The sequence below is a fragment of the Anticarsia gemmatalis genome, chromosome 11 (assembly GCF_050436995.1).
Source record: "Anticarsia gemmatalis isolate Benzon Research Colony breed Stoneville strain chromosome 11, ilAntGemm2 primary, whole genome shotgun sequence".
In the NCBI taxonomy this organism is placed as follows: domain Eukaryota; kingdom Metazoa; phylum Arthropoda; class Insecta; order Lepidoptera; family Erebidae; genus Anticarsia; species Anticarsia gemmatalis.
The window spans coordinates 11662195-11683727 of NC_134755.1; the positions used below are offsets into that span (position 1 = coordinate 11662195).

At 38.0% G+C, this 21533-nt stretch overlaps 1 protein-coding gene across 1 annotated transcript; it reads left to right on the forward strand.

Moving 5' to 3' along the window:
* Positions 1–1561: 1561 nt before the first annotated feature.
* Positions 1562–21444, forward strand: LOC142976377 (cadherin-AgCad1-like). The gene is made up of 35 exons (XM_076119663.1): positions 1562–1701; positions 4278–4380; positions 4467–4535; positions 4809–4964; positions 5265–5382; positions 5508–5655; positions 5826–6062; positions 6137–6335; positions 6430–6725; positions 6866–7039; positions 7360–7553; positions 7901–8018; positions 8112–8216; positions 10068–10237; positions 11596–11774; positions 12410–12584; positions 13054–13258; positions 13489–13642; positions 14056–14247; positions 14473–14594; positions 15217–15435; positions 15705–15830; positions 16103–16223; positions 16355–16452; positions 16639–16771; positions 17039–17143; positions 17469–17638; positions 18029–18127; positions 18436–18628; positions 18949–19058; positions 19330–19487; positions 19791–19997; positions 20364–20528; positions 20857–20965; positions 21224–21444. The coding sequence occupies exons 2-35, from the start codon at positions 4311–4313 to the stop codon at positions 21314–21316; spliced, it is 5187 nt and encodes a 1728-aa protein (XP_075975778.1). The 5' UTR covers positions 1562–1701; positions 4278–4310; the 3' UTR covers positions 21317–21444.
* The last annotated feature ends 89 nt before the right edge of the window (positions 21445–21533 follow it).

Genomic DNA, 21533 nt, shown 5'->3' on the forward strand with positions numbered 1-21533 from the left:
CTTTAACTAGATCAAGTATTGAAATTGATTGCGACTTTTTACTTTGCATGATTTTACCACTACTTGCTTTGGAAAAGTAAAACTAAAATTAAAAAAAAAATACAAATTATCAGCAGCAAATGCAGAAATTCTCATTGGTTCTGTTTATGTTCTCAGTGGTAAAATGAACCAAATAATTATTATGATACTCTTTAGGTACATATATGTATACATGTTTTATGTAAATTCCTCATCCGTTTTCTGGGATTAGGACAATAAGCCTGCAATAAAAATGCACTGTAGATATATATACAAAATCTGGGGTGTCCCGTTATCTTCACAATTATCCGTGAAGGTACCCAGTAGTATTATTTATATTAATTTATACTTATGCATATTAAACTATAAAATATATAGCTCCTTTATCACATACCAGCGATAATCGATGCAGTGATAAAATTATTAAAAACTTAATCGTTTTCTTTTTAGTATATTTTTAGCTATTAATTTGTACCCCGACGTGTTTAAGTAATGGTAAAACAAGGAAACAATATAAAAGAACGAGTAACATAAGAAAAGGAAGAGAAAATTTTGGGTTTAATCGTGTTAAACATTACACAAGAATAATATTTAGACGTAGAATTTTCCACATGGTTAGAGGGTTTAGGGTGAACCTGTAGGGGGTATCAACGCACGTCAGCAGAGCTGAGTGCGGCGGAGAAGCACGTGCACAGCTGACGTGGCGAGTCAAAGATCACTCCGCTGCGTACGCGCTCCATGTTGACGCCTCACGCTAGTGCACGCCACCGTCATCGCACCCTGATACCAACTACTATTGCCATGATGCGTGACGACCACGGCCAGATTACTCTATGTCACGTTTCAAACACAATCGTAAATTCTCATAGAAGAGAAGGATAATATTATTAAAGCAATATTTGGTCTTAAAATTTAAACAAAGTAAAAGCAAAAACCTAGAAAATGACAAGCTGGCAGTCACCCCGTACCAATACATACACTCACTCAATACTCAATACATACTTAACATGAAATGAAACAAAATTATATTTACTTGGCGAATTTTCATTCATAGTTAGCACTACGAATTTGATGGACCCGTCCCACCTGACGTTTTATAACAAAACGTGTAAAAATATCTGTACCCGCCTATCTGTGAATATTTTTTCGGAATCTTTCTTACAAGAATACCTGATTATCAATTAACAAATAGTCGTAACTAAGTAACAGGGAAGATAGTTGGCTGCACTCAAAGTTCTAATGAACCAATAGACATAGTTATTTTTATAAGGGACTGCTAAGTCGTACAGGATGTATCCTGTACTCTACAATACTTTTTCCTTACCAATCACTTGCCAATATCTTACAGCATATTTCAACTCATTGACCAACGAACAATAGTTGATAACGGTGACAATAAAAATGTTGATAGTGACATTATCTCAGCATACGTAGCTCTTAATCTGTATGTAAAATAAATAATTATCACACAATCTTATCAGTATCGATGATTTTGACGAAAAATAGCGCTCAGTATTATTTACCTTGCGAGACACATTGACTTGTGTTTGTTTTACAAGGCTTTATATTAATTTTATTTGCTTAAGTTATTAAGTGCAAAAAGTGCATGTGATTTGTGAAAAACTTACTTACCTATTGGAAGAACTTTTATCAGCTAAGATTGTTAATTGATACAAGAACTGTGTAAGTCTAAATGTTACTTCCGGTGTATTTTGTAGCGTGGAGCCGTTACACACGAGTCTCCACAAACTAACATTTGCATAGAGAGCAATGACGACAAACTAAAACACGATTTCCCTTTAAAAGGCTTGCAACATATGAGCTTTTCTGATCCGAATGAGATAAGTCTATAGTAGAGTTCGAAGAAAGTGAAAAAATTGCCTTTGTCCAATTATGAATCGGTCACTGCCCTCTACAATTTCATCAGACATATTAATAATGTTATTTTATTGTTTGATACATATCGTTGATTAGAGTATATATTATATACGAGCAATAATAATAAATTGGTTTTATCTGGACCATTTCAAAAATCGGTATAATGCTATTTTACAAAAGATGTTAGGAGCAGTATCCTTACATCTCTCTTTATTTTCCGGATATATCCACAGAGGACAACCGTGTTGTTCCAAAGACTTAACTAATCGATGTTGGTCTCTTGATTCCTACAAAATCATAGCAACTATTCTCAAACAAAACCCTATAAAGGCATTGATGAAAATCTCAAAATGTTGTCATATGGGCTGCTTTATTGCTCACTAAACTTCATTTCAGTCTTCTAGATCTTATAGATTTCTAATAGCATCAAACAAAAAAGTCACAACCGTCTTCAGTCTTTCAGATCCATTCCCTGAATTTTATTCGAATATATGTGTACATTATTTACAAACTGCAATATCTTTCATACATTATTTTGCGTATTCAAATGATGTCTATTTTCGGATATGATTGCGCATGTTAATCAAACATTCCAAACGATTAATATCAATATAATTACAATTAATCATCGATAACGAAAGGGTTATTCTAATTTATTTGGTTTTCTTTTTGTCTTGGTATTATAACATGACTCAGTGTTTGAAATTATTCATTCTCGACTCACGTGCAACAAATTCACTCAAATCATTACTTATCTTTAATTTCTAGTATGCTTCTACCTATACATTCAATTCTGCTTTTAAATTATTTTCTTTCGAAATGTGTTTTAAAGCTTTTGTTTCTTAATTGTATATTTATATTTTGTTTTCTATTTATTAATATTTTATTAGCTATTTAGTAAAGTTTTGTTCTATTCAGATAGGCACCAACTGGATAACATATCTATAGATGTCTATCATGATATTAAAAATATATTTAACTATTAGATATAAATCAAATTGATAAATTAAATACAAAATTAATGTTCCTAACAATGTCCATTAGACGAAATCAAAATACATTAAATTATTATTTCTGTACGATAAAAAATACCTTCAAAGCATTTTTCTCATAATTCCTTACCTCTATTTACGTATTATCGAATACTAGCTGTCCCACGCAACTTCGCTTACGTCACATAAGAGAGAATGGGTCGTAATTTTCCCTGTTTTTGTAACATTTTTCGTTGCTACTAATGTTATATAGCTTAGCTTTCCTTAGTTAATATAGGCTACCCAACAGTAAAAGATCTTTTCAATTCGCAACAGTAGTTCTTGAGATTAGCGCGTTCAACCAAACAAACAAACTTTACATTATTTTAATATTAGTATACTTAGATTGAAGTTTCATTCAAGTTGAACATAATTCAAATATTTTGACGAGTAATCAGTACAAAGCTTTTCAGCTTTTGTTTTTGTGATTGCTTGTGTTTTATGCAAAAACGTATGCAATCATAATCATTCAATGTCTCGAAATGTCTTGAATGCGTCATGCAATTTACTGTCTTTATCTAATTACTTATTTACCTGCAGAACGTAAAATAATTGTTATAAACCTTTAATATGTACATACATATATACAGCTGTGCCTCCAATATCTGTGTACAAATAAATAAGAACCATGTAAAAACCCTAGAAACTATCACTGTTCTGTATTTGTGATAAAACGCAATTAACCTACTGCACACTTTAAACATTACTTAATTAGAAAGACCGTGTAACCTGCATTATTATGTCTGCATAATTACTTGCTTAATTTATTAGTGCTTTAAAAGCTCAGTTGTTAAAACATCGTTGTCAAGACAGAACATGCTGCGTGACTTCTTCTTATCGTATGGTTAGCGTTCAACCTAGTGTCACAGTTGTTCATACCACCCGAAGGCCTTTGTCATGGCTTAATGACTGCTATCTTAATAGACAACCACCGGGACCGACCTTTTACGTGCTATCCAAAGCATGGCGACGCCCAGTTTGAATACATATTTTTTATTTATTTATTTATTTATAAAAGACAACTCCCGCACTAAGAATTGCTCTTGTGTCGCGGGGACTTTTACAAACATACAAACAACGGACACAAAGCACAACCAGACCCGAAACAATTATTTGTGGATCGCACAAATAATTGCTTCGTGTGGGAATCGAACCCACGACCTCCCGTTGCAGTGGTATCGGCGTGGCAACCTAAACCACTGCGCCACGGAGGCAGTCGATATGCGGTCACCCATCCACGGAGGATTAACCGCGCCAAGCGATACTTAACCCACATTGTTTTTTGATTGTTAACCGACCAGTGACCGTAACTGGCTATATGTTTTGTGACGATGTAACTCTGTTTTACAGGTTCCTTCACGATATTGATATAGAACATGTAAGATGGCGGTGGACGTCCGACTGACGACGGCGGCTCTGCTACTCCTCGCACTCAATGTAGCTTTCGCACAAGGTACCAGACTCTTGTAAATTAAAGAGATTGCTTACAATCACCTCTATTTTGTGATGTGTATAATAAAACTTGATGTTTGCTTCCAGAACGATGTGGTTATATGGTAGAGATACCGAGGCCTCCAACTCCTGAGTTACCTGATCTGGACACCTCTGGTAAGGGCAATCTTTGTACTACATAATTATCTAGCTATCTACGTAATCTACAAGGAATAATTTATTGTCTATCTTAATGTAGAATCATTAAAGCAAAGTAAGACCGATTCGTCAAACTAGGACACTAAAGGGAGATAGATCTCTTAAACTGTTAATTAAAGGTATAAGTCATTCATTGTCGAAAAATATTTGGCCTCTTCCGCAATTCATACTGAACATCATAATGCTAACTTATCACGTTGAGTAGATATTTATTCAAAGTGAAATGTGCAGGTACTTGGTCCCAGCGTCCCTTCCTCCCGGCGGAGACGAGAGAGGATGTGTGCATGGACTTATTCCACCCCATCGGGACCAACAGTGGCACGCAAATCATTTACATGGAAGAAGAGATCGAGGGAGATGTGCCTATCGCCAGACTTAACTACGATGGTAAACACAATCATTTATTACCCTAGATTTTGTCGCTACTCTCTTTACCACCTATTGTCAGTCTAGATTTCTGTTTTTTTTTCAGTATTTTCGTTAAATTTTATTCGTTCGTCACCAATAACTCCAGCAACTACGGTTTCAGCATCTTATATTCTATAGTTTAAAGTGTTGAATGAGGAATAATCCCTTTCCACTAGTCTTCATTCCGTCATTGGACTGTGTCTCACCTTCCACAGTCCTAATAACATCATTGACCCCTGTATCGGATTTATTTCCAAAACAAATCGTTTTCTTTTGCAGGTCCTAATGTGCCGGTTGTAGTGTCACCTTTCTTGTCCGGTTCCTTCAGCATGCTCTCGCCTGTCATTAGAAGGATTCCTGAGAATGACGGTGATTGGTACCTCGTTATTACTCAAAGGTATTAAACATTTATAAGTAAAACGTAGTCTACATCTTCAAACAAACTTTCTTCTTATTGTCAGTAATGGTACCTACTTGAAAATAATGTATTGTATCTAAACTAGAGCACTTGTATGTTTTAAGACAAGACTACGAGACGCCGGGCATGCAGCAGTACATCTTCACCGTCAGAGTGGACGGAGAGACGAGGGCGCCGATGATCTCGTTACAAATAGTCAACATCGATGACAACGCACCCATCATTCAGCTCTTTGACACTTGCCAGATACCCGTTAGTATTTGCACTATTCACTTAGAATTAAAGTTTTGCCTAATTTAAAAAAAAATCTAAACAAATGATTAACTAAAATTATGTAAACATTGTTAAACCATTATCTCGAGCTAACAGTACAGCTTCACCTTACATTTGTTTCTAAATGATTAAGTGGTTGTTATTTACAGGAAACTGAAGAACCCGGCCTCACGCACTGCACCTACAATGTAACTGATGCTGACGGTGAGATTAGTACTCGATTTATGAGATTCACGATCGAGAGTGACCGCGACGACGATGAAGTGTTCTTGATTCAGGGAGACAACGAGCCTGGCCAGTGGATGTGGATGCATATGACGCTGGGACTTAAAACACAGCTGAATTTTGATGAAAATGCGCTACACATATTCAGAGTTACAGCTTGGGTGAGTAACTTGATCATCAAATATCTTTAACTACGGACTTATAAATATAACAATAGTTATAATTTTTTTTTCAGGATTCTTTACCAAACACTCACACAGTGTCAATGATGGTACAAGTAGAAAATGTGGAGTCCCGGCCGCCGCGCTGGTCCGAAATATTTGCCGTGCAGCAGTTCGACGAGAAAACATCTCAACAATTCCCTGTTAGAGCTATAGATGGAGATACAGGCATCAATAGACCTATATACTACAGAATTGAACGAGACGAGGAAGGTACATATACCTATGTTCAATAATAAAAAAGTCACAATAATCATATTTTTGAACTACAAAAGGACACAAATAAAAACATTCATAATATTTTCAGACACATTTTTCCGCATTGAGACGATAGAAGGAGGTCGAAATGGAGCCATCTTCTACGTGGACCCCATCGACCGCGACGCTCTGGAGAGAGAAGTGTTCCAAGTTTCTATCATCGCGTATAAAACTGACGACGAGGGTACAGAGACATTCTCGACAACCGCCAGTGTCGTCATCATAGTGAACGATATCAATGATCAGATTCCTTTACCTTTCCAAGAAGAGTACACTATTAATATTATGGAAGAAACTGCTATGACACTGAATTTAGAAAACTTTGGTTTTCATGATCGGGACCTTGTAAGTATCACCGTATACCGATACTATTATTCATAAGATTAAAAAAAATATAATATAAGTATGTATAATTTATATTTCAGCGATCTGTTTTAATAATCCATTGTAATTGTAATAATTATCATACTCAATGATTTTTCAAGGGTGAAAACGCTCAATACCGCGTGCACCTAGAGGCGGAGTATCCTGCAGGAGCGGAGGCAGCATTCTACGTCGCGCCGGAGGTCGGCTACCAGCGGCAGAGCTTCATCATGGGCACCATGAACCACAATCTGTTGGACTATGAAGTACCGGAGTACCAACATATTAAATTAAAGGTAGGTTATTGATAACTTCAATACATTTCGTGGAATAACATTATGTACGGATATGTATCTATGTTAGAAAGAAGATTTAATCAATGGAAATAGCTTTTCAATGCCCTATCTATCCAATGTTTACTTACTAAAGACAAGCCTTATGTACCATTTTATCGCTATTCCCTTTCTATAACCCAGTCGTGGATAGCGCTTCCTCCCGAAGACGTACATAATATCTTAATTACTTATCCATCTTTAACGTAACATTGGAGATAGCCCCTATGACCAAAAGTAAAAAGTACAGAACTGATGCATAAATGTCACAATTTGATTTGTAGGTGGTGGCTACCGACATGAACCGCACGGACTTCGTGGGAGTAGCGACGGTGTACATCAACCTGATCAACTGGAACGACGAGCAGCCCATCTTCGAGCACAACGTTCAGACCATCTCCTTCAAGGAGACGGAGGGCGCAGGCTTCTTCGTGGCACACGTCACCGCTAACGACAGGGATATTGATGATAGAGTCGAGTAAGTTTGTCGAGTCTAATTACGAGGCGAATAAAAATAGGGGTCCAGAGTTACTTGCCAGCTCTTCTCATGGTCTTACCTTCCGAAGTGGTGCTGCAAAACTATAAGTGCAAATTCGACCTGTATCATTGCCTATAAGTATTAATGTTTGACCTAACCTAAAAAATTATGATGAAGTGTAGATTTACATAAAAAATTGCTACCGATTGACTCTACATACATATAACTATACCGATTCTATATCTTTATGTTACCGAGACGAAACGACGATGGTGTGTACAAATAACATCATATTTATACATTTATTGATTCGCCGATAAGTCTTCAATGTTAGTTCTTCCTTACAGACACCAATTACTGGGTAACGCTGGTGAATATCTGCGCATCGACAAAGACACTGGAGCTGTCTACGTCTCAGTTGACGACGCCTTCGACTACCATCGGCAAAGCGAGCTGTTTATACAGGTTTATACATTTTCAACCATACATTGATCGGGGATAGTACTCGAAACAATACTAATATAGCAATAAGACTAATGGCTAATAACTTTATTCCAGGTGCGTGCTGATGACACCCTGGGCGATGGGCCGTACCACACGGCCACGTCACAGCTAGTCATACAACTGGAAGACATCAACAATACTCCACCTACACTCAGATTGGTTAGTAAAAATACATTTGAATTTATACCAAAAGGCCTTATGCTCTATTCTTGTCTTTACGTCATATACAGGGTGTGGCGTAAATAATGGATAATCCTTTACCAGCGGATGGGCGACAACCCAACTGATCTAAATATCAAAATTTACCTCTGGCACAAGTATCATAGTTTTTGAGATTTTGGCCATTTTGTGTGTTTTTTAAAAAAACGATTTAAGCTCGTTCTTTTTAATGCTGTGATCACAATTTAAGGCTTTTTTTAAATCCGTTTTTTGCAAATAAATCCTGAATAGATGTGCTATTGAATCTACAATCTTGTTTTGTTATTACTACTTGTTTTTTATTTAAATTATGCATTCAAAGTTGAATTTTATAATCTTTCACAAAATTTGTGCAACTTTGAGCACTTGTGGTGAAAAAAAAATGTATGGTAGCTTTACTGCCCACGCCATAAATAATTTCTAAATTTTATAAGAATTCTAAATTGGTATAACATGCAGCAATAATACCGATTATTGTCAAAATATTACAAAGAACTTAAATTATTAACACTTTTGCCGGTCGACTAATTTATTTTTTTCACGCTAAGCGCGTTCTAGATTCAATAGCACATCTATTCAGGATTTAATTGCAAAACACGGATTTAAAAAAAGTCTTAATTTGTGATCACAGCACCAAAAAGTACGAGCGTAAATCGCTTTCTTAAACACACATAATGGCCAAAATTTTTTGCATTTAAATCCTAAATTAATGTGCTATTGAACCTAATATCTTGTTTTGTTATTACTACTTGTCTTTTATTTAAACTATGCATTCAAAGTAAAATTTTATAGTTTTTCAACACTTTTGTTCAACTTTGAGCACTTGTGTGCAGTGTTGAAAAAAAAAAGAAATACAAAACATAAATACTATTCAAATAATAAAGATAATTAGAAATCTAAAGAAAACTACTCTGTTGACAAAAAAAAACATTTTTCATCAAATTGTAATACATTATTTTGAAATAGACTTGGTAGAAGCAGCACAGTTCCAAGCTTTTTTATCATCTAAATAATCTTTAATAGTGTAATAACCCTATAAACATGAATATTTGAAAGTAAACTTAGCTTAAACGCGCTGATAAAATAAAATTAGTCGACCGGCAAAAGTGTTAATAATTTAAGTTCGTTGTAATATTTTGACAATAATCGGTATTAATGCTGCATGTTATACCAATTTAGAATTCTAATAAAATTTAGAAATTATTTATGGCGTGGGCAGTAAAGCCACCATACATTTTTTTTTCACCACAAGTGCTCAAAGTTGCACAAAAGTTGTGAAAGATTATAAAATTTAACTTTGAATGCATAATTTAAATAAAAAACAAGTAGTAATAACAAAACAAGATTGTAGACTCAATAGCACATCTATTCAGGATTTATTTGCAAAAAACGAATTAAAAAAAAGCCTTAAATTGTGATCACAGCATCAAAAAGAACGAGATTAAATCGCTTTTTTAAAAAACACACAAAAAGGCCAAAATCTCAAAAACTATGATACTTGTGCCAGAGGTAAATTTTGATATTTAGATCAGTTGGGTTGTCGCCCATCCGCTGGTAAAGGATTATCCATTATTTACGCCACACCCTGTAGAAATAAATAACTTCACCATCATTCGGTTCTTCTACTAACCCACTGCAGAGCATTCACATTTTCTTGTGATAGTTATTTTAAGCCGCGATTTTTATCTAAGACTTCTATAACCTACGAGAATTCCGCTTTTGCTTCTTTAACACTGTGTGCACGTTCGTTTTATCGAATATCGTTGCGATAACTGTCTACATATAGCATATCAAACAGAAGTATCGTTACAGCCGCGCGGCAGTCCGCAAGTGGAGGAGAACGTGCCTGAAGGGTTCCTGATATCCGACGAAGTGGTAGCCACAGACCCTGACACGACAGCACACCTACGCTTCGAGATCGACTGGGCATCTTCATACGCCACCAAGCAAGGAAGACAGACACCAACAGTCGAGTTCCACCAGTAATAGTTTAGACTAATTTATACTACACTAGCTGACCCGTGCGGCTCTGCTCGCGTGAATTTCGTACTGTTGCTTATACGTTTGAGCACGCGAATTGCGAAGCACTACACACCTTCACATAAAAATGCTAACAACTCTTTTGTCAACTAATGGTTATTTACGAAAGGGGCCCGAAGAGTACACAATGTGACACAGGCTCAGGCGCGCCTGATTTCCTGTGGTTACCTTCTTTTCCGCTCTCGTCTGTATCCGTACCAGTTTACAGTGTAAAATATAATACTTTATTATACACTGAACATTGCTTACCCGTCTGGATTCAGAATATTATTATAGGTACAGACAGACCTATCTGCGCCGGAGCTCTTCACACGCGTAATAATGTAGGTATACTCGCGATGATACGTCCGAAACCGCGTAACCCGTTATTATTTTTTATATATCATCCGTTGTTTATTTTTTAAAACTTACGACATAGTCTGTTTCATAGCTATCCAATTTATCACCTTGATGCAACCAATTAATATGGTTACGTGTTACAAACTACAACGCCATCTGTTAGTTGCGGCGAACAACGACAACAAACGAAATTACTCGATTTGCCATCTAGGATATCCTCCCGATCGCACCGGAACCACGTAAACCAACATTTTTGAGTTATATCATACAACATTTATGTTTGAAAATCTTATAAATGTATAGCCTGTTTCAAAGGTATTTTTTTAACAATAAAGCAATCAAAATAAATTAATTAGGAAAAACATGCTGTGTTGCGGACTATATCGCCATCTATTGGTTGGTGCGAACAGCAGGTATCGATACGGCAGGCACCGCGTTAACTATATGCGAATGTTGTGAAATGGCTTGCAACGCCATCTATGGTCTCTTTAGGGAAACGCAGGTTCAAACGAATTCTACGTATTTTTTTCAATTTTCTAAAAATCTATGAAATTTTATGCGATAAAAAGTATCCCAGTACTTGCTCCACTACTTATTCTATGCATATACCAAATTTCAGTGCATTCTATCCGGTAGTTTTTACGTGATAGCGTAACATACAGACAGGAAAAAACCTGACCTTGAACTCTCTACTGATTTATTATAAGTATAGATATAGATTCTATAGTACCTACAGAATTTTTCGTAGCGCAATTGTGTAGGTACCACTATGGATATTCGGGTATCTATTGACAAATTTTGTATGAAAACAATAATATCAGTGCCTCTAGTGAGTGGTGTAGGAACTAACTGTTAAATACAACTTACTTTTTAGTATCCTTAGTACGGATGAACGCGAACGAACTTATACCTTTACGTTATGGTTTGATGGATAATTTTAATGTTCACCCTTTATTCTCAGTTGTGTTGAAATCGAAACGATATTCCCGGACCCGAACAACCTCGGCTCAGCCACCGGCAGAGTGGTTGTGAAGGAGATCAGACCTGGCATCACCATTGACTTCGAAGAGTTTGAAGTCCTGTACCTCACAGTGCGAGTGAGAGATCTTAACACTGTACTCGGAGTCGACTATGATGAATGTAAGTAAATTAGTCAAATTACTAAACACGCTTATTAAAATACTAGCTGACCCGCGCAACTTCGCTTGCGTCACCTAAGAGAATAAGTAAAAATTTTCCCCGATTTTGTAACATTTTTCGTTGCTACTCCGCTCCTAATGACCGTAGCGTGATGTTATATAGCCTATAGCCTTCCTCGATAAATAAGCTATCTAACACTGAAAGATTTTTTCAAATCGGATGAGTAATTCCCGAGATTAGCGCGTTCAAACAAACAAACAAACAAGCTCTTCAGCTTTATAATATTAGTATAGATTTTGGTTCAGTTAATTTATTTTTTCTTGTGCATGCTTCAGTCGTAGATGTCGTGGGGTCGATTCCCACGCGGAATAATTATTTGTGCGATCCACAAATAATAGTTTCGGGTTTGATTGTATTCTGTGTCCGTTGTTCGTATGTTCATAAAAGTGCGCGACACAAGAGCAATTCTAAGTGCGGGAGTAATTATTAAAGAAAGAAGGTGAATTAATTATTACGGCGACATTTTAGCAAAAATAACTTAACTCTCGTATTTAAAGGAAACGGAACAATACGACACATGTGCCAGACAGTACCGTACAATACAAAAAAACTTAAAACCTCCATTATTTCCGCAGCAACGTTCACAATAACGATCATAGACATGAACGACAACCCGCCGGTGTGGGCGGAGGGCACCCTGAGCCAGGAGTTCAGGGTGCGCGAGGTGTCCGCCAGCGGCGTGGTCATCGGCTCCGTGCTCGCCACCGACATCGACGGACCGCTCTACAACCAAGTGCGGTACACTATATTGTAAGTGTTATTATCTAATCTTACTACTTGCTACCTCATTCCATTTCCTCACAAGGTTATTCTGCCCACTGGCTACCTCATGTTGAGTATAGACACCATAGTACGCCTTTTTTTTTACTTGAGCTTATCTCATCCATTGCAGTCCAACACGACCCACATTTCACGATGTCATATTTCTCGATGTTCGATATTTTTTCTGTTTTTATCCGATCTGTTCGATATTTTTTCTTTTTTATGTTTATTTATAAAAAATGTGGCTTAGAACTAAATACGTGCCAAACTCGCCAAACATAATATGTTATTTTTTTACTATTTCTTATTAGGACGAGACATGAAATGCCTGAAAACTCTTAACAAACTTATTTTACTACAACAAAAACACTCGTCTTTTTTTTATCAAAATGAATTATCAAGGCTTCTATCGCCTGGTTTTTGGGTTTTAATATTTGTTTTTATTGTTTGTTCCCAGTACAAGACAAGATACTCCCGAAGACCTGGTGGAGATAGACTTCTACACGGGACAGATCACGGTGAAGGAGTCGGGCGCCATCGACGCCGACACTCCGCCTCGCTTCCACCTGTACTACACCGTCATCGCCAGCGACAAGTGCTACGCTGAGAACGTCGAGGAAGACTGCCCGCCTGATCCTACCTACTGGGATACTGAGGGAGAGGTAACTTTGCAACTGTAATTTTTTTAAAAGACTGGTTATAATAGGGATAGAAATTTTACCGAGCCAGTATACATATTGTATTTTTTCGAATCTTTATTCTGTACTCCCAACTCGCATATGACCAGCGTGATGGCTCTCCTTTATTCCAGGAAGTAGCCCTGCGAAACAGGACTAAGTTAAAATTATTGTACCTACGTTTTACTGTTTTTTTTTTTTGTTGTTGTTGATAGATAACGATCAATATAATCGACACGAACAATAAAGTGCCTCAGCCGGAGATGCCTCCTGATGAGGAAGACTTCGAAGGGATTATTTACGTGTGGGAGAACGCGACGTCAGGCGACGAGGTCTATACTGTCCTCTCCAGCGATCTTGATAGAGACGGTGAGACACCGCAGCCACTCCTTATTGCTTCTATCTAGTCACCATGAAATCACACGCGCTCTTTGCTTACTATGTGTGCCAACTAACCTTTAGACCATTTTTTTTATGAAGTTCAGCTTTTTATCTGTCCCCGTGACGCAGCAATGAAAGTCACTACGCCTAAAATTTGCTTTGTGAGGTCCTTTGTTTCGATTGATGCACGAAAAAAATATATGCGATCAACAAAATTAAATAGTGGTTTCGTGTCTGGTTGTACATTGTGTCCGTTGTTTGTATGTTTGTTAAAGTCCCCGTAATTCTAAGTGTGGGATCTGTTTTCTTTCTTAAACAAAAGAAAGATAGATCTAAACAAACCACTTGTGAGAAAAGAGATGATTAAAGGAAAGAGGTTCAGACATTCTGTAATATTTCAGAGATCTACCACACGGTGAGTTACCAGATCAACTTCGTGGTGAACCCTCGTCTGCGTGACTTCTTCGCTGTGGACGTGAACACGGGCGTGCTCTCGGTGTTCTACACCACCGACGAGACGCTGGACCGGGACGGCGACGAGCCCACGCACAGGATCTTCTTCAACCTCATCGACAACTTCCTGGGAGGGGGAGGTAAGCTGCGTAAAAGTATAATATCAATGTAACACTAATACTCAACATTTATTTCGTAACAAAATTATCTGTTTTATTTTATATAAGCATTTGACTATCATAAGTGTCTGTACTTTACCAAATATTTAGCGTTGAAGAGAAAAGGGCAATGAAACAATCATGTTTTTTGTTTAATATGGATTTATGAAGATTTGTTTAAAATATTAACGCTATTAATGATCGTAGATGGCAACATGAATCAGAACAGTACAGAGATCCTTGTGGTACTGTTGGACGTGAACGACAACGCGCCGGAGCTGCCCACCCCTGATGAGCTCTCCTGGTCCATCTCCGAGAATTTGAAAGCGGTAACTATTCTCGCATTGTAATTAATTACATCTTATTATTTACACTAACTGACCCGCACAACTTCGATTGCATCACATAAGAGAGAATGGGTCATAATTTTCCCCGTTTTTGTAACATTTTTCATTGCTACTCCGCTACTATTGGTCATGATATATAGCCTATAGCCTTCCTTAATAAATAGGCTATCCAACACTAGAATATTTTTTTCAATTTGCACTAGTATTTCCTGAGATTAGCGTAATCAAACAAATAAACAAACTCTACAATTTTATAACATTAGTAAAGATAAAATAAATAAATAAATATTTAAATAAATATTTTTGGACAACTCACACACGGTCATTTGATTCCAAACTAAGCAGAGCTTGTACTATGGTAATCAAATAACTGATATACATACTTATATACTTCTAAATACATACATATATAGATACGTGCTCATCACACAAAGATTTGTCCCGGGTGGGATTCGAACCCACCACACGCAAAAGGAACAGAATATGCATTGTTTCATAGGTGTATATTGCTTTTTTTATTATTACAATCATTTGATTGTACCTTAGTCCCTACTTTAGGCAAAGAAATGAAGGGAAGGGAATAAATTTATTTGAAAATGTCCAGGGCACAAGACTGGAGGACGACATCTACGCACCGGACAGGGACGAGCCCGACACGGACAACTCACGCGTGGGCTACGCGATACTGGACCTTAGCATCATTGACCGGGACATAGAGCTGCCGGAACTGTTCACCATGATACAGATAGAGAACGTCACGGGCGAGCTGGAGACCGTGCGCGACTTGCGCGGCTACTGGGGCACTTATGATATACATATACTGGTAAGTTGACGTGTGAAAATGGCAGCCATATGATAAACATTTAATTTTAATAATTTCGTATGTTTTTTTATTCTGCTACATTGCCGTTATACCAGAAAGACGGTGTAATGTCAGTGTCTTTTGGTCAGTAATTAATGCATCACGATTCTCGCACGTTAACAAAGTATCTAGGTACTGGTGGTTTTACTGAACAGTCCATGAGGCTGAACTTGAAACCTCGTTATTATTAAAATTATGTTTTACTAAAGAAACTTGTTTGTTAATTGCAGGCCTACGACCACGGTCACCCACAGCAGACTAGTAACGAGACGTACGAGCTGGTCATTAGACCGTACAACTTCCATGATCCCGTATTTGTGTTCCCTGAACCTGAAACTACTATCAGACTTGCTACGGTAAGACTTCATCAAAAGGATAATCGATAACTTAAATGTAAAGAACCTAGGGCCTATACCTGACATTTAAGAAGCCAGCGCTTCGGGGACAGGCTTTTTAGAATAGAATGAGCCTGGGCAGAAAATAGAATGTCAATTTCTGCCCAGGCCTTCATTAAAACGGCCCTTATTTTTTCTTATACATATTATTTACGACTTTATACACATAGCAAAAAGCTTTTAATTACTCCAATTAATAGCTGTACTATTAATCTATTACTTTGTAAAAACAGGAGCGTACAACAGTGAACGGTCTGCTAACGACGGTGGACTACGAGTTCTTGGAGCGAGTGCGAGCCACGGACGAGGACGGACTGCACGCCGGGACTGTCCGGTTCTCTATTGTGGGAGACGGTGAGTGACACATTACATACTCGTATTACATTTAAAAGGCAAAGGTTAAGCCTTCCGGAATAACTGAAGCCACAATTCAAATCTTCCAAGAGCCATTATTTACCAGTTGTATATAAATGATTGTTTGACAGCCGTCGGTGCTGCGTTCTTCGACGTGACGAACGACGGTGAAAACAGCGGTGCTCTCATTCTACTACAGACTTTCGAAGAGGATATCAGAGAGTTCACGGTATGTCACCATAACATGATGATTTTCATTAATTAATTTTTACAAGCAATTAATAGTTGTTTTGGATTTCTTTTCTTTTCTTTCTTTTGCCGTCTTCCTACTTTTACTTCAAAGGCTGCCACCAACCAAAGTTTTGGTTACCAAAAGTAAATCCAACACTGAGTTTAATTGATCTGATGTGACCAGGTGACGATCCGTGGCACAGACGGCGGCACAGAGCCAGGTCCACGTTTCACAGACTGCACCGTCAGGCTGGTGTTCGTGCCCACGCAGGGAGAGCCCATCTTCTCTGTCAATACCGCCAGTGTCGCTTTCTTCGGTAAGCTTTCAATAACAATATCAATATCAGCCTAGACTTTCTTCTAATTATGTTGGAGTCGGCTTCCAGTCTCATTGGATGCAGCTGGATACTAGTATTTTACATGAAGCGACTGCCTATTAAACCTCCACAACCCAGTTGCTTGGTTTATAACTTTAAATGATAATAAAATTTTAACATTAACCCTGTTTTATCAACCGGAAACAAATCGGCCATGTCTTCCACTTTAATAATGTCTTATCAAAATGTTTTTATGTTGTGTCATAGAGGAGGAAGGTGGAATGACAGAACGGTTCCAGTTGCCGGTTGCTCACGATCCTAAGAACCATCTGTGTGAACAGAACTGCTTCACTACTTACTACACCATTACTGGTAAGCACTAAGTTCTTCATTTTTACTTTACTTACTCATATAGGCTTCATTCATTTCCATTTAAACCATTTCTTTGACTTTCATTTCTTATTAAGTAAGCTTCTGCCTGCTGTCTTGACCAATATGACGAGTACCTAAGTTTCCGTTTAGACCAGTGGACCCGAACCAGTGGTCCGGGAAGTCAAATTATGATCCGAGAATGATTTTAAAATTTTAAATTTTCGGGATGATTATTACACTTTCTTTTTAATACACTTACATAGTGGTCCCTGCTGACAAGAATAATATAAAAGTGGACCGTGAATTTATTCTTATGTGTCATTAGAGGGCAACTCGGGCGGTCACTTCGCCGTGGAGCCGCAGACGAACATAATATACCTGGTGCGGGAACTGGACCGCGAGGAGAGCGCCTCGCACACGCTGCAGGTGGTGGCCAGCAACTCGCCTGACAACTTCAACATACTGTCCACTAACACACTCACTGTTACTGTCACTGTAAGTACTTTAAAAAAAATACGTTGAACTTTCTAGCTGCTTATGTAGGCGATCGGTGGTATGTTACTATATGCAACACTTATTACGAGTATATTGTTTTATTCCTAGTCGGAATAAGCGTTGACTTAATATTTTTTATTATTATTAAACGTTCTTATCAAAAAATAGAATCATCAAAATCGTGCCACCCAGTAAAAAGTTATGAGGTAACAAAAAAAAAATACATACGAATTGTGAACCTCCTCCTTTTTTGAAGTCGGCTAAAAACCGAAAATCTTAAACCTTGTCATGCCGTAATTTTGAAATTAAATTAATCAATTACGTACTTCAAAACTGCTCTAAATCTCAAACTCATAGACTTGTTTTAATAATTTCTTAATTTGTCGATAGGTGCGGGAGGCGAACCCTCGTCCCATGTTTGTGAGTGATGTCTACACGGCCGGTATCTCCACTGTAGATACCATAAACAGAGTGCTGCTTACCGTGCGGGTTTGTACTTTGTACACTATGTTTTGTTTTTGGTTTGACTAAAATCAATAGAATTAATCTAATAATATACGAACTATGTACGTACTTATACAAAGACATGAAATAAACAAATAACTTCTATATCAATGGTTCTGCTAATTACCCAAAATATTTTTGTCTAAATTCGCTTTGAAATGAAAAAGAGATCAAATTCAAAAATAATACAAAATCTTGTTAAACGTCAAACTTATTGAAAATACCATTTAATTAATTAAACTAAGTTATGCATTAAAGGACCTCGTATAAAACTATGTTGCACACATTTTCAGGCTGTACACACGGAGGGAGCTCCGATTACATACACGATAGACCAGTCCACGATGACGGTGGACGCCTCGCTGGAGGCCGTGAGAGACACCGCCTTTGTCCTCAACCCGGAGACTGGCGTGCTCACTCTCAACATGCAGCCCACTGCCTCCATGCATGGCATGTTTGAGTTCCAGGTCGTCGCCACGGACCCAAGTAAGATAACTTCTTTTGTCTGTAGTCATAAGGCAATGGTTCTTGAATGGTATCAGAGAACGTTCAATCATCACTAGGCAGCAAAGATTTGGGAAAGGGTTTCTGATGAATGTCAACTAAGTCTTTGCTCCTTTTCATACATACCACCTGTTTCCCATACGGGGAAGGCAAATAACGCCATTTGGTTCGATTCTTACAAGCTTCCCTTGCTTTATTTTTAACTAAACATCTTGTCATATATTATAGGACCACCAGTTGATGAGATCTACATATTTGTTCCTTTCCTGATAAAAATAAAAGAGTTTTGCAATCTTCCACAGGTGAAGCCACTGATCGCGCTGAAGTCAAGATATACCTGATATCTTCGCTCAACAGAGTGTCGTTTATTTTCATGAACGCGTTACAACATATCGAACAACACACAGCATTTGTAAGTACAATCAACTTATTTTAACACGTGGGTAACGTGTTCACCTCGCTACTATAACTCACTGGCCAATAACGATATGATATTTTGCCCTTATAGACTTTTAAAAGGAAAATAATTCTAGTAAAAAACGTGGAGTAGATACATGACATCCACACTTACCTATGACCCTGTACCTACTCTAGCAGGAGTTATAAATACATAGGTAGCATACAAAATTACTTTAGTTTTTTGGATAGAGCTGCTCTATAGCTGTATTTGTTTTGTTCATCAGATAGCGCAGACATTCTCAGTTGGTTGGGGCATGACGTGCAACGTAGACCAGGTGGTGCCGGCCAGCAACGATCAGGGCGTGGCTCTCGAGGACCGGACCGAAGTCAGGGCTCACTTCATAAGGGACAACGTGCCCGTCACTGCCGCTGAAATAGAAGCGTAAGTATATACCTATTCTGCTATTATACCACCAAGATCTAGTTTGTTTCCACCAGATTCACGAATTTAAAGCTCAATTTAATGGAATATCATTTCACTTTCAATACCGAGATCTCTATCTATTCATGATGCTTGGTAAATTGCATTGATTTTCTTAGAAGAGTGAAAAGTTTAATACTGATCAATGGCAGCTGACCTCGATCGAACTACGGTATCGTTACCTTAATTTTCTTTTAGTATCAGATATCATTAGGTACAAACCGCGAAGGTTTGAAAAAATATAACGTGTTTTTTCGCCTGCAGATTACGTAGTGACACGGTCCTGCTACGTGCGATCCAGCAGACCCTGAACACAGAGCTGGTGGTGTTGGAGGACTTCGTGACGATCGTGACGCCGGACCCAGGGCCGGACGGCACGCAGATCACCGTGTACGTGCTCGTCGTGCTCACTGTCGTGCTCGGCTTCATGTGCCTCGTGCTGCTGCTCACCTTCATCATCAGGACTCGATCGTGAGTATAATGCCACAGGACTTCTATTATACAAGTATTTTAGGACGCATTCTGAATGAAATGTGCTGCATAGAAAGAAGTTAACATCTATAATATAAAATCGGTAAATGCTAAAATAGTATGTGTTGCTAAGAACAAGTCTCGAGAACCGCTGAACCGACATCACCAATTCTTTTTTATAAGATTCATTAAAGTACGAGGATGGTTGTTGGGAGAGAAAAAAAATACTTAAAATTTAGGCGGTACGAACTTTGTCGTGTCAACTAGTTGAAAATAATTGTCCTACTTATAATTCCGCTGTATAACATTACGGCTTGATGCTACATCTATAGTAAAACTGATTGAAACTGTGTAAACTATTTGCAGATTAAACAAGCGTCTGGAAGCGCTGTCAATGACGAAGTACGGTTCGGTGGACTCCGGTTTGAACCGCGCCGGTCTGGCCGCGCCCGGCACCAATAAGCACGCCGTGGAGGGTTCCAACCCCATATGGAATGAGACCATTAAAGCTCCTGACTTCGATGCCGTGAGGTAGGTTGAGCTGACTTATCTAGGTAAATATATGTACTTACCTATAGGTATAACTCAAAGGTGACTGACTATCAATCTATCAACGCACAGCCCAATCGGGCTGAAATTTGGCATGCAGGTAGATGTTCTGACGTAGGCATCCGCTATGAAGGATTTTGCTCAATTCTACTCCCAATGGGATAAAATAGGGGATGACAGTTTGTATGAAAATTCTGTCATAAGTCACAAACCACGCGGACGGAAACGCGGGCAAAAGCTAGTTTTTATTGCTGCGTTTTTAAATTCCAGTCGTTGCCAAAAATTTCAATATTATTGTATTTAATTCCAGTGACGCGTCTAACGACTCGGATCTGATCGGCATTGAGGACCTGCCGCAGTTCCGCAGCGACTACTTCCCCTCGCCAGATGACACCACCCTGGAGAACATCGATGAGAGGGTAATTTAATATTTATTCATCTATTCATAAATACAATTAAGTACATTAGACTCCAGTGTCATACATACACAATTACACACATTATATGTCGACTTTTTCTTATAGGGATAGCAAAGACCAAAGAACGCCACTTGACACGATCCTTACGAACTTCCCTTGCCTCGTTCACATCCATACAGGAACGCCGGTGTCACCACTTCTAAATAGGTTTCGAGTACGATATCAGATGGAAACTAACTACTATTATATTTTGTTTAGATTAACAACGCGGTGGCATCCAGCGATAACAACTTTGGGTTCAACGCAAGCCCCTTCAGCCCACAGTTCGGCAACACGCCCATCAGAAGATAGTACCTTATACCTACACGCCATATTGTTGTACATAATGTAAACTAAATATATATGTTTTATAACTCTACTGTACATAATTATATACTTATAAGTGCATTTATTTAAATATTAATATAATAAAAAGATAAAAACGATGAGTGCTTTTACTAATGTCTAATTTCCGCTGGGAGCTTATAAGGGCTTTTGCTCTTATATTCCAATACCTTAGACTTAAATA